Source organism: Patagioenas fasciata, chromosome 3 (assembly GCF_037038585.1).
Source record: "Patagioenas fasciata isolate bPatFas1 chromosome 3, bPatFas1.hap1, whole genome shotgun sequence".
Taxonomy (NCBI): domain Eukaryota; kingdom Metazoa; phylum Chordata; class Aves; order Columbiformes; family Columbidae; genus Patagioenas; species Patagioenas fasciata.
Window position 1 is genome coordinate 5,513,814 of NC_092522.1, and position 12,950 is coordinate 5,526,763.

At 36.9% G+C, this 12,950-nt stretch overlaps 1 protein-coding gene across 2 annotated transcripts in view; it reads left to right on the forward strand.

The window, feature by feature from the left end:
- The window catches only part of SLX4IP (SLX4 interacting protein), a 76,946-nt gene that overhangs the window by 54,734 nt on the left and 9,262 nt on the right, over positions 1 to 12,950 (forward strand). For both annotated transcript variants that reach the window (XM_065834749.2, XM_065834750.2), the window contains exons 6-7: positions 993 to 1,070; positions 3,551 to 3,639. In XM_065834749.2, coding sequence (XP_065690821.1) covers positions 993 to 1,070; positions 3,551 to 3,639 — 167 coding nt within the window. The remainder of the gene's footprint in view (positions 1 to 992; positions 1,071 to 3,550; positions 3,640 to 12,950) is intronic.

Sequence of the window (12,950 nt, forward strand, 5' to 3'; positions counted from 1 at the left end):
ATGGTTAGATTAGAAGAACAGCAGTAGCACTTAATGTTCTAACTTTTCTGTGGTAATTGCACCTCAAGTATCTGACTTGTCTTGGAAGCAGCAGTAATTGAAGTCTTGCAAAACCCATCAGAGTGAGGGGAAATACCCTCTTTTGCATGTGCGTTTTGGTGAGGTGTACAGAGAAACTATGGAGGAGGAGTCACTGATGTGAACTGCTCTCCATTCAGTGGGAACTGGGTTGCTAAATACCTTTATGAATCAAGTCCTAACTGATGTACTCAGGTCATTTGGGAATTTGAGTAGAACAAAAGGAAAAGCTGATTTCCTTAGCCGTGGCTCTTTGCTGTCATATAACCTTTTCTATACTTTTCTTATGCTCCTGGTGCACAAGGATTGCTGTCCTTCTCAAGAATAGAACCTGAAGAAGCCTCTGTGTGTGTTACAGGTCGAGGAGTTTAAACATTTGCATTTCTCACTTAATTCAATTGAATTTCAGATAATACCTTCCATGTTTATTTGGTTGTTGTTTTGTTTTATGTTTTGGGTTTTTTTATAGCCAGCATTTTTTTTTTCTATCAACTTTGACTATGTCACTGTTTTTTAGGAGGCAGTTAACAGCCATTTGTATTTTTCTTGTAGAATATGTATGAAAACATCGTAGCGAATAGGACTGTAGCCTATTGAACTACTGACCGTGACACGAAGCTGTTAAGCAGATGACGTCTCTGATCAATTAATTGATTTTAATTTATTTCTGTGGTTGGTACTAGAACTTGGTGTCTAGTGATTTGTTTAGAATTTTCCCCTTTCAGATACTGCTCATACTGAAATCTCAAAAAATTAGTATCTTTTCCAAAATATCCCTTTAAAGTTATATTTTCTTATGTATTCTTGAGCTGCTGCTTTCTCTCGATCCTGTCTTTGCAGATGTGCAACACCTGGAGACTAGAATGCCCAAGATACCCTTACACTTACTATTATCCCTTTGTTTTATGTTGCAGCCAACGGTTTTCACATTACTGCCTACTTTATGAAGAGATGGATTAATCTCCGTTGTGCTGTAGGGAAGCATTATCGTGGTAAGAAATCACTTTCTTATACTGTTACTTACGATTTTGCATTTCTGGAAGAAAACAAACAGGAACATAAAGTAATACTTTGTAAGATTTTGCTCTACTTAATCCATATGATGGATTTTTTTAAATTGAATTTTAGATTGGTATATGCCTTTGCATGGGGTAATCAGCTAAACTACACCGAATTCTGTAAGTATGGTGAGACTCAGCATTTTACTGAGTCTCTGCAGGGTGAATCAACTCGAGGTTACAGTATGAATCACTTCATTATTGCTCGAGTGTCATATGACATCAACTGTACAGTACAAGTGTATGCAGGAAAAGGCTTTCATTCTCCTCAGCGCTATAAAACCTTTACACAGGTGATGTCATTGGACCAGATCTTTTTTTTCATGTTTTCTCAAGCCAAGGAGCTCTGTAAGGAAGTGATATCAATCCTGTCCTGCCAACAGCAATAAAGATGATGACTGCCCTTTGTGTTGAGCTTTTGGTATTCAAAAAAAAAAAAAAAAAAAAAGAAAAAGAAATCAATTAGGTACCCTGAAAAATATTTAAAAATATCCATTCAAGTATTCAAGATTTTTTTATTTTTATGAGAATTCATTATATTCTTAAATATTTAAATATATCTTGAAATTCCAACTAGTCGTCAGTATTTGTTGAAGAGAATGGAGTGCTAACTATTCTTCTCCTGGAAGAATAGTTAGAATAGAATAGCAGAGTGTCTGCATTGGTATTTCAACGTTGGTTTTTGTGTATTAAATTATAACTTTTTAAAGCGTCAATGAATACCTGAAGATATTTTCATTTGGTTAGCCAGCAAGAGAGATTGTTACAAAATGTAACAATAGAAATGTCTAACTAGAATGAACTTGCCCTACTAGTGCTGCCAAAAAGAGAGGCTCTGATGCTGCACTCAAAACTTGGCTTCCACATGAAGTTCCTGACAAGAAAGGAACTTCATTTTGCTGGGTTTTGCTCCCAATAAATAGCAAAATAAGCACATATCCTAAAAGAATAAATAATTTGGCGCCAATGTTTCTTTTCTGTAAGATACACCTAGTATATCACACCAAAAAAACGGATGTTGAGCCTAATAGAAGATGATTTTTTCATACTTTAAGTAGTGATGCTCAATATCTGAAGTGAACTTACGTAAGAGGCTGTTATTTAGAACCCCACACAACAAATGCAGTCCTTGCAATAGTTGTCCAGCTTTTCTTTTGTAGCCTGTTCGGAAGGTTGTCCATAGACTGCTCGCAGTTGGAAAGCTGTTGTACTAGACCTTGGAGGTTGGCTTTGCAGGTCCTGAGGATACAAGCAGTGCAATAATAGTCTGGACATAAGGCATAGTGTGAATACTTCCCTGGACACAGTTTTGCTAACAGAGTTGATGTTTCTGCAAACATTAAGAATGGCTCGTATTCATTATCAAGTTCTAGTAGCTTAACAAGCTGTTGTACAAATACAGATGCATCTGAGGTCTCTGTATGCTTTGTCAACCAATGGCAAATGCAAGGTAATATGTGCCCATCTTTCATTGTAATGACACCAGAAAAGTCACAGCTCAGAGGGATTTGTCACATCCTCCCAGAGATCTGTTGGTGGTGAAGGAGCAGTGCCTGGTAGTGTCTGGTTTTTTTCTGCATGGCTAGTCTTCTTGTCCCTGAAAATAGGGTGTTATGGCTCCTTTTTGAAGTATAACGTACTTTAAAAAATAGAAATACTTTGTATAAAACCGAACCAGAACAAAAACCAACAGCAAAAAAAAAATCTGAGCTGAAAATATGAAGGTAGTAATCTGGAAATAATCTGATATGTAAAATAACAAAATATCTAGTTAAGCTCATTTCATGGCATTGCTAGGTAGAGAATAAAGCTTTGCCTGGTCTAGTCTAATCTGAGAACCCTTCAATTTTTAATGCTTTGTAAATAGAAACTTCGTTGTGTTCATAACAAAGCATGTGATCTTGAGTAAAATATGTAATCCAGTAGTAGTTAACCAATTTGTTTAATGACTTCAAAACCTGCTGTAGTCAGAGTTTGAAACATGTAGCCTTATGCTGAGTTTTTATTCCAAGTCCTGACTGAATATGATGTGCTGTTTTGCAAACATAATTTACAGCTTTTCTGATGAAAAGGCTCATCACCAGAATAGCACAAAAGAAATCGTCATTAAGTGGTTTGTCTGTTGGTTCTGTCTGGTTTATTTGTGCAAGGGTGCAGGTGGACTAATTTGCAGCCATGACCGTCCTCTTGGGAACTAAATTTACACTGACATATTGATTTTTTGGAATCGTTTAAGAAAGCAAAACAGAAGGAGAGGTGGGATATTGAAGATAGGTAAGAAACTAGTAGAGCGTATGAAGTGTGCGATTTGAAAAATAAATGTTCTTTACCAAAATAACATCTATATGTCATCATCTCTAGTTTTGAACATGCATATACATTTTGTTATCTTCTTTTCAATTTTTTTTTGGTAGACCTACGTGTGTTTCCAGAGAAGTTTATAGTTTGCGTCAGTAGACTTGAATCCAACCCAAGCACTTGGACATGTGAAAATGGTGTATTGGTATGTAGAAAACTCTTCTAGTAATATAAATTTTCTGGTTTATTTTATAGTGGTAAGATGAATGTTTATATTTAGATATAGTTATTCACACATTTGCGATTGTCATCTTGGAAACAGAAAGTCGCCTTAACAATCAGGCCAAAGTACTCAAAAGGAGATTCCGAAGTGACTCTGAAACAGACAAAAATGGTAATTTTTAGAAACTTGGCATTTTCTGAGCCATATAAGGCTCAGAGAAAAAGACCATGTATTTAGAATGCTAAGTATGATTTTAGCAGCTTGATTTAAGAATGTTTTCTTTTTTCCTTTATATGTTTTGTCCTTGTAAAATGTTGCTTTCCAAATTATACTGGGGTAGGTTTTTAATGTCTGTGGGTTTCTCCTATGTTTTCTTGTTCTGCAAAACAACTCAAATGGATCAGTGCTGGCCCAGCTGGGAAAAAAAAATCCCCAGACATTTATGGAGAAAAAGGCACTGGTGTGTAGTTAAATACCATAAACAATTCCACTTAAATATTTCATCCTGGAGGCTTTATCCAGGGTCAAAGGCTTATGAATTTTATGCTGCAGTTAACTGGTGATTGTCTCTGGAGTGCTCACATTGACCAGGCTGTTTCTGCTCACAGTAAGAGTCAGAATTACATGCCGAGGTCTATGTATTTTTTAGTGGTTTATCTTAGATGTACTGAAGTGTATTTCACCCTTGGAAGAAAAGAAATTCTCCTACTCATTCAACTTCGCATGTTTTTAATATCAAGCAGGGTGTTTTTATTTATTATAGTAAATATAGATTTTATTATCTTCATTCTTAGATTGGTAAGTATCCTTAAATATCGAAGGATCAACAGAATGTTTTTCTCTCAGAAAAAAAATCAAACTGCTTTAGAAGTACTTTGCTATTGGGAAAATTATTACTTCTCAGTATTGTCTTGAAAACTACTTATGTGCTTTAAGTAGAAAATCCTGTCTCTGCATTTTGACCGAGCAATAATTATAATTTTCCTTGTTTAAATATCTCTCATGAGATACCCAATTCCCCTCTTTGGTATTTTTAATCTTTCCATAAAATAAAAGATGAGAAGTTCTCTTTAGTTTCTTTCACGTGATTCTGTCTGGTAAGATGTGATTCTGTCTGGTAAGGACAAATGAAAAATATAATGATGCGGACTTCAGCTTGACTTTCTCAAAATTTGACCTGATGGAATCTCCTGGTTATTTAAAAAGCGACTTTAAACCTTTTTATGTTTAAAAATAAATAAATCTGTTAGTGGAATCATACCCTATTCAATAATAAAGTCTTGGGAGTTTACTTACAGATGCAATAGTACATGTCCATAGAACTGGCTGGAATGGTCACTGTAGTATGTTGGTAGGAGAGAATAAGATAAAGCTATCCCTGAACCATCTTTCCTGATTTGGAAAACTAACAAGATGTGAACAGCCCCTCAGTAAATGTATTGGAGTATCTTTTGAATTCTTGCCAAAGTGTCCACTCCAGACTGTTTTGTTGATCCAAAATTTCTACAGCATGTCAGTACCAAACTTGTCATATAATCCAGTTCAGTACTTTGCCAAACTGGAGGAATGTTTGATTGCCACTGAGAGGCAATGTCAAATTTTGGGCACTCCAGAAGTAAAAACTAAAGATCTGCACATTGCGTGTGTGTTTTTCTCTTTGCAATTTAGTGGTGAGTTTGCTTGACCTCTACACTAGACTACAAAAGACCACCCAGAAGACCTTTCTGTTGAAATACTCCAGTGAATTCTGTCATGGGCTAAAAATGAGGCATATGTTTTGTTTCCTCTGTATTTTGTTTGGGTTTGGATAATTTCATAATGTTGCATGCAAGTTCTTTTACATGTTTAATCAGCTCACACCCTTGGTTTTGAGGGCTTATCTGTGTTTTATAAAAGTGGTTGACTATACATTAATAGAGAATTCATCACTTTTCTGTGTTACTTAATGTCTTTGCAACTGACTTAGTCAAGACTTAACAATCTTTTTTTTTTTTTGGTAACTGCTTGTGTGCTGTTTCACAGTTTGGGTCAACCTTTCATTCCTGAGCTTTGTCAAGAAAAGCCAGGCTTAGTGCCCTCCTTCCCAATTACTTGGAACCAGTTTTAAGTCAGCCTGACACAGACACATTTCTTTTACTCATTGCAACTCTCTTTTTTTATCCATCTATCTTCAACGCTTTATTCTTTGCCTTTTCACTGCCTTTTAGGCTATTCTCTCTATCTCTGTAATAGGCTGTGCTTAAACCAAAAGTTTCAAGGGATGTAACCAGATATGAAATTAAATTCTTATGTCCTACATTTTAGGGAAGATCATAATTAGATTGCTCTTGAGTTATTCACAGGCAAAAACCTTAGCATCAGTTGCTGAGAGAAGCAATTTGAAGCCTTCTGGGATGCATCTTGTAAGACTGAGGAACAGGTGGATTAGGCAGCCTGTCAAATTAGCTTAAAAAATTGGAGAGCGCTTCTAAGGAGTAGAGCTGAAATAAAATAGAAGAAAATCTATTGATATGTGATTTTCTGTTTTCTAAAATCTATTTAGAAATGGCTGTTCCTGTGGTCACATGTAAAAATCAGTCTGCAGGCAGTAATAGTTATTTTGGAAGAAGGGAAATCTTTAATAAAGAAACAATACAGCAAGTTATTGAAAATACATAAGCACACTGAAAGTCTCAAGGAAAAGATGGAAGAATAGCATGACGGGGTTTAAACATAAAACCATTGTTTCCTATTTTGCCAAACTATGTTTGTAATCTTGAATAGTTTTATCTTGAAAAAGACGACAGTTTTGGGAACGCGGCAAAAGAGGAAACCCAGGGAAATATATAAGAGCTCTGGAGAGATTAGTCATCTTTGTCAATGACGACATTTTCTCGATGATTATTATGTAGAGAGCTAAAATGGAAAATTGGAAACGGGTTATCTGAAGAAATTATTTGGAGAAACAGTGGAAATGGAAATGGGTGGAAGGCTTATAGGAGGCTTGTGAGTGTTTGAAAATGTGCTAACAATGGAGTATTCATTGATAATCACATCAGCTTTATACTAGAATCTATGGGAGGAAGCCGTTGTAGGGAAAGCGTGAAGTTAAGCTGCTGATGATATTAAGTGGAAATCCAAAATCACAATTCATATGAAATCATTACTCTTAAAAAAACAGACAAACCAAAAACCAGTGTAGGTACACAAGGAGAAGAAAAATGCTAAAGATATACTCACTACTTATTAATATACCCACTACTTATTAAAACTCCAACGGAGAAATAAAACCAAGCTATTGCATCATCTTCATAAATGTCTGATTTTATAAACTCTGTTATTGTAACATACTCCAGGCGCATTAGGCAGTTCTCCTTCTTAAAATGTGTATTATAAGAGTGTAGGTGACATGATTTGCTTGGCTTTTGATTTTGCTGGGAAGAGGCTTCTGTTTCTTTCATGAAAACATGTACGTTTAGCTGTAATCAACAGGGGACTTAACGTTTAGAGTATGTGCTGCTGGAACAGTGTGTCCATTGGAAGGTAGAATGAAAACTTTTGTCTAGGTAGGAGCAATTTGTAAAGATTAGTAGAAGACTTTGTGTGGAATTAGGTTATCTTAAATAATTGAAAGACTTTTATTGCCAAGTGATATCAGATTGAGTAGGGGAAGAAGGAAACGCTGTGAAATACAATTGCACAATTCATAGTGTATAAATGCTAATCTTGGCATGGAGCTGTGTGTCTATATGTGTATACATATATAAAATATCACAGTTAACCAGTTGTAATATTCGACTACTACTGAATAGGTCAGTCCATAACCCCTGTAGTTCTATCTACATATTCCTTTCCCTTCCGGTTACAGTGGACCAAGTGATTCTTCAGTCAAGAATGAATTAGTTCAGTGACTCAATCCAGCAAAATACAATTTCTTTGTGAAGTTTCTCTGGTTTTTATTGGAGGATTGATTTTCCAGCATGTCAGTTCATTCAACCATCTCCTCCTGTACCCACACAGTTGCTGGTTGTGACACAAAAAATGTCACAGGAGCGTGTAGCCAAGATTTGGAAGAAGAGAGCAGGACCACCCCTTCTGGTAGCAGTGCTTAGTTACCCTACTGTGGAAGTAAGGTCCAAAACACACATTAATGTTACATTTGTTATAATACTTGTCTTATGAATGGGTTTTTATTTCATTATCCTTTTTAAAAATTTCATTCTGTGTAGTTTTCATGTGTTTTCAAACAATATGCTCAATTATTTTCAGTCATTGTAGGAAACATAGGTAGAGGAAAACAATATTAAGGTGTTGCTTGCTAACTGCATGAACAGGGTTCACTACTTTTTTCAAAAGATGGAGGAGGGGGGGAGACAACAGACTAATGGACTCTATCCAAATACTGCTTAATAGAGCGGTAAAGAATTGTGTTTCTCTTTGAGTTTTCACTTTTGACGCTTCAAACGTCTGTCACTTTTTTCTACTTATCCTTCATATTCTACTCAAGCTGATGCAAGGTGGAGGATACTGAAACATGCAGTCCCTCCGGCCTTCCTTTCCCTTCTCTCAGCCCTTGGTGTCTGTCTGTACTGGCATGTTTGAGGGGGCTGGGTTAATTCCTTGATCCCTCTGAAAACAAAGATTTTTGTTGTTTTGAGGGTTTTTTGTTGTTGTTTGCATGGCTAGCTTTCAGCTGCATCACTTCATTGAGACTCTCGCTGCATGAACACTGGTGTTGGTACAGAGACTCGGCAGGACCATGTGTTGGGTAAGGGTGAGATTTCCCTTTCAGTGTCGGGATAGCTTTAAATTAGACTGCTCTCTCTGAGAAACTACGTCACGAAGTAATGATCCTAACGTCTTTGACTCAGTCATAAAGAAGAACGCTTCAGCAGTTTTACAATATTCCCTTTTGTCCCAGCTGTCTGCCCGTTCTCCTTGGAGATTCCCGTTCCTGGAGCTGTTTGCCAGAAGGGCTGTGAGCCCACAGCTCGGCTTGCTGCACATCACAGTCCTGTGGGTTCATGCAAACCAAACAGCCCTGGTTTTTAAGCTGGGGCTTTGTATTGGAGCAGCTGGGGCATATGTGTGTGTGTGTTCCCTTCTGCCAACTCCACAGTGCGGGTAGGAACCTCCTGCAAAAGGGGAGGGGACGATACCTGAGAGAGGTAACGCTGTGAATTGCCTCAGCGAGATTTGCCTGAACTTGTCGTGGTTTCTTCTTATAGCTTACAAGCTGACTGATTTATTTTCTGCGTGGCAAAAGTCTAATAGCTGTCTGCTGTGTGTTACATGAATGATGCAGAGACGTGGACAAATGATGAAATGAAATCTGACACAATTATTTCAATTAGTCAAGACTGGAGAAGGCTGTGGAGAATTTCAGAGAAACCTCAGAGAAACAGAGAGAGGGTCATGAGGACTAGAAATGAAAAGAATCTGTTGATAAATATACAGTATTTTTACTAAAAAGAGCAATTACAGTGTTTGTGTGTACTGCTGAGTGAATTAACTGTACAAGCTCTGGAAAAAGGCCAAGATATTGTGACAAGAAACTGATTTGAAAATCTTTATTCCATAGCGTTATTTATCTGAAAAGCAGAGAGAATATTATATATGGAGTGAAATAAAAAGTGACACTTACTTATTAGCATGAAGACAATTTAAGTTGAATACATCTTCAGTAAAAGATTATGTGCCTCTCATTGTACAAAATCCAGATGAAGGACAGCAGCAATACAAAAGGTCCTGTAACTGCAGTATAAATGATTAAGCACATAAAATGATTTCCATATGAAGCAATCTTCAAAAAGTAGGGACAAATTGAGTAATCTTTTACTGATTTCAGTAGTTGCTTGTTATACGAGTGCTCCAGTTGATTTAAATGTAACTACTTAGCAGCATTCACAAGATCTCATTTGTCAAAGCCTTGTGGTTATTTAAGATATTATCATCTGTCATCATCCTTTCACCTCCCTCATTTTCCTCTCCCCTCTCACTCTCTTGCTGTCCCAGCTTATGCTGCTGGTTAAGGCGGATCTGAGCTAAGATGCTGGATTTTGCGCTGAATGATGTTCTCTCTGCGGACTTGGAGAGGTCTAGCACCTCCAGCAAAGGTGTGGGGGGAAGGCTGGCAGTGATAATATTTAAAGCTACATTGAGCTAAAGGTTTTATTTAGCTGCTGTGCATCTGTGAGATTTTGAAGACTCTAGAACTTAAAAAGATTTAAATTACTTCAGTTTTTCGTAATCTCTGTATTCCTGTTGGGTAGAGAATATATTTTTTTTAAATTGTTTTAAAGAGCAATCTGTTCCTCAGCCTTCAGCAGGAATCTCTTACAACTAATAAGGATTTCATAGCTTGACTGAATAGTAAGATGAAATATATGATGGCAAAGTTCACAGAAGGATTTTTGAACGATTTGTAATGATTTGAAATTATTTGGAGGGATGTATCCGCCGTTTAAGCTCAGAAATCTTGAGGGCCTTGGGAGTGGTGGTGATGGTGGTGTTTGCATTGGCAACCAACCTAAAACAGTAAGTTGTTGAACAGAGTAATTATCTCCTGGGCTGTGCGGTTCTGCCTGGTTTACATATTTTGCTTCTCTATAAGCAGCAATATCAAGAGTATTGGTTATTCTTTCCAAGATCTTCTACAGTTGTTAAACACTATTGCAATGGTATAAAGAGAACAGTTTGTTTGTTGGTTTGGTTTTTGTTTGTCTGTTTTACATTGATGTATTCTTTTCGAGGTATTTTTTTTTCCTGTAAGTATTGAAGTTCTAAGTATAAGAATCTTGTTGTTGTACATACCATGTACTGTAAATAGTATTCTGTTATGTCGTATAGCCCATGCTATATCTGGAAAGATAAATATAAAGTTCAGTATTACTGATAGGTGTTTAGACAGCTGTACTGGTTGTCTCTGATATCCATTTAGATTTGGAAGGCAGATAGAGGATCCTCATGTCAGACTCTTAAAAGCTGTGGTACAGGATACTCATGTGACAACCAAGTAGCAAATTCCTTCCCACATGGTTTGTAAGGAGAGGAAAGGGGTTGAGTTCCACATAAAATTGCTATCTTCTTATTTTATAGAAAAGTCTTTAAAACATGTATATCTTGCATATCCTCTTTTATAACTACTGGAGGCAGGAACCTTAAAATTGATGGGAAAAGCTAGCTAAAGATACATCAGCATTAATCTACTTTACATTTTTCTTCAGTGTCACTGAGAGAAGGTATTTTGGTTGAAAAGCTATTGTTTTTTCCTCCATTTCTTATCAGTGGCCACTTCCTCTGAAGATAGAATCTGAGTCTTGTAGCATCAGTATATAAAATCAGAATGATTAATAGCTCAATTACTTTAATTTTAATGCTTTTGCCTTGAAGCAAAAACACACAGCATGTGTCATGTGCTTCTCAGTATGTAAATAAATCGTGTGTTTAAGGAGCACCTTCTGTGGCTTTAGAAAGTGTTCTGTGTGTTGTTTTTAACTGTGTTACAGTTGTGTATCGATTTTTATAAAGGCCTCCCTGCAACTTCAGTTTTTCTATGAAGTATCACGTTTTGTTTGGTTTGTGCCATTTACAGCTTATTAGGAATTTTTCTATTATCTAGCAAGTGTTCAAATGCAATACAATAGTCTGGGATTTCTGCTGCATGTAAAATCTCATTAAAATCCAGACAAAAAGACTTGAAAGGCAAGAAGGCATTTTCCTCATAGAAGTCGTATATTTCAAGCTAATCTGATGGTGCTTTGGGGACTTTTGGAGTGTGTGGAGTTGCCAGGACTTACATGAGAAACCCAGGTTCACTTTTTTGAGAAAGTGGAATTTGTATCACGGGTGCCTGTAGCAGACTCATCGAAGTCTGAGACTAAATAGTAATGTTCATGGGGACTCTTGACAAGCAAAATCGTAAGATCCATGATGTCAAATCAAAATGAATTTTGGTGGTAGATAATGAAGACTCTACTGATCCAGGAATTAGATTTTATTTTCTATACTCGGCCACAGGGAAGATGCAGTTTTCTCTGGTCCATACTCAAATTCCAATCTTGTCCAAAGAGCGTTTTTTTAAAACCATCAGCATTCCTCAAAAATACCCGTTTCAAATGAAAAATCAGTAGTCCTATGTGTAACATGGAATGATCCTCTTTTTTTCACTGTGACTTACATATGGAGCAGGACAGTCCATTTGAAAATGTAGAGCAATATTCCACAAGTCAAACTAAGGAACTGTATTTCAAGTTGAGAACAATATCTATTTCTTGGAAAACTGTGAATACTTTACAGTGGGGTTACAGTTCATAAGTAAAATTTCTAGGGCAGATGCATCGCTGCATTGAAAACACTGACAACTTTCCATCGTGAAATTGCGGGGGGGTTTTCCTTCTTGTGGGCTTGGGGAGGGCAGAAAACAGGACCCAAAGCTCCATCCTGTTGATTTTCCATCAGTTAGATGACAGGATCTGGTTCATCCTTCCCTGGCAAACATCCTCACGTGCTTCGGGAGCCCGTTTCTGTTTATCAGATTGGAAAGTGTCCTGGATGACCTCTCTCAGCTGCCAGTCATCTCTTAGAACACTTTTGAGACGTAAAGCTTATCTTAGATGACTGAGTTTGTGATACTGCTTAGAGTGGCATTAAGAGAAATGCAACTGCGAGCTCACATAAAGCTCCCCTAAAATAAGTGCTTCTGTCTGATTCCTTTTACTAATTTTAATTTTATTCACTTTTTTGTATCTGGGATAATGCTTTATTTCATTGCTTTATCTACATTATTATATTCAGAGTCCCCTCCCATATGCCACTCTGATACTAAATTTGATTTATTGGACTCATTGATGTTTTCTGTTAAGTATTTTTTGATGAGCAAATTGAGCCACATTCATAAATGCAATTCAGAAACAATGTGTGCCTTTTATTGTGGGGTGGTTTTTTTTGTTAACCAGACATGAAATTTAATTATCCCTTAGTGTCACTTTATTGGTGCATAAACATGTGCAACTGTTATCCTGAGAAGAGACAACTAGAAAGTATGAAACCAAATGAAAAGTGGGAAGGGGGGGCTGTGGTGTTCACTTTGGGGATTTTTCTTTCAACCCAGCATCCCAAAGCCTAGACTGAAAGGGAGAAAAAAAATCAATGTTTGTATGAGTATTATTTTCAGGCTGAAAAGGCCAAACCTTTCACTCTTCTTTAGGATAATGAGTTGTAAGGATTCTTCGCAAGTGCACATCCACAAGTAGCTCTTTCCCAGGTGTTTAATGCTGGAGAGAGCTGCAGATGGCAGTCACCACTGTTATATT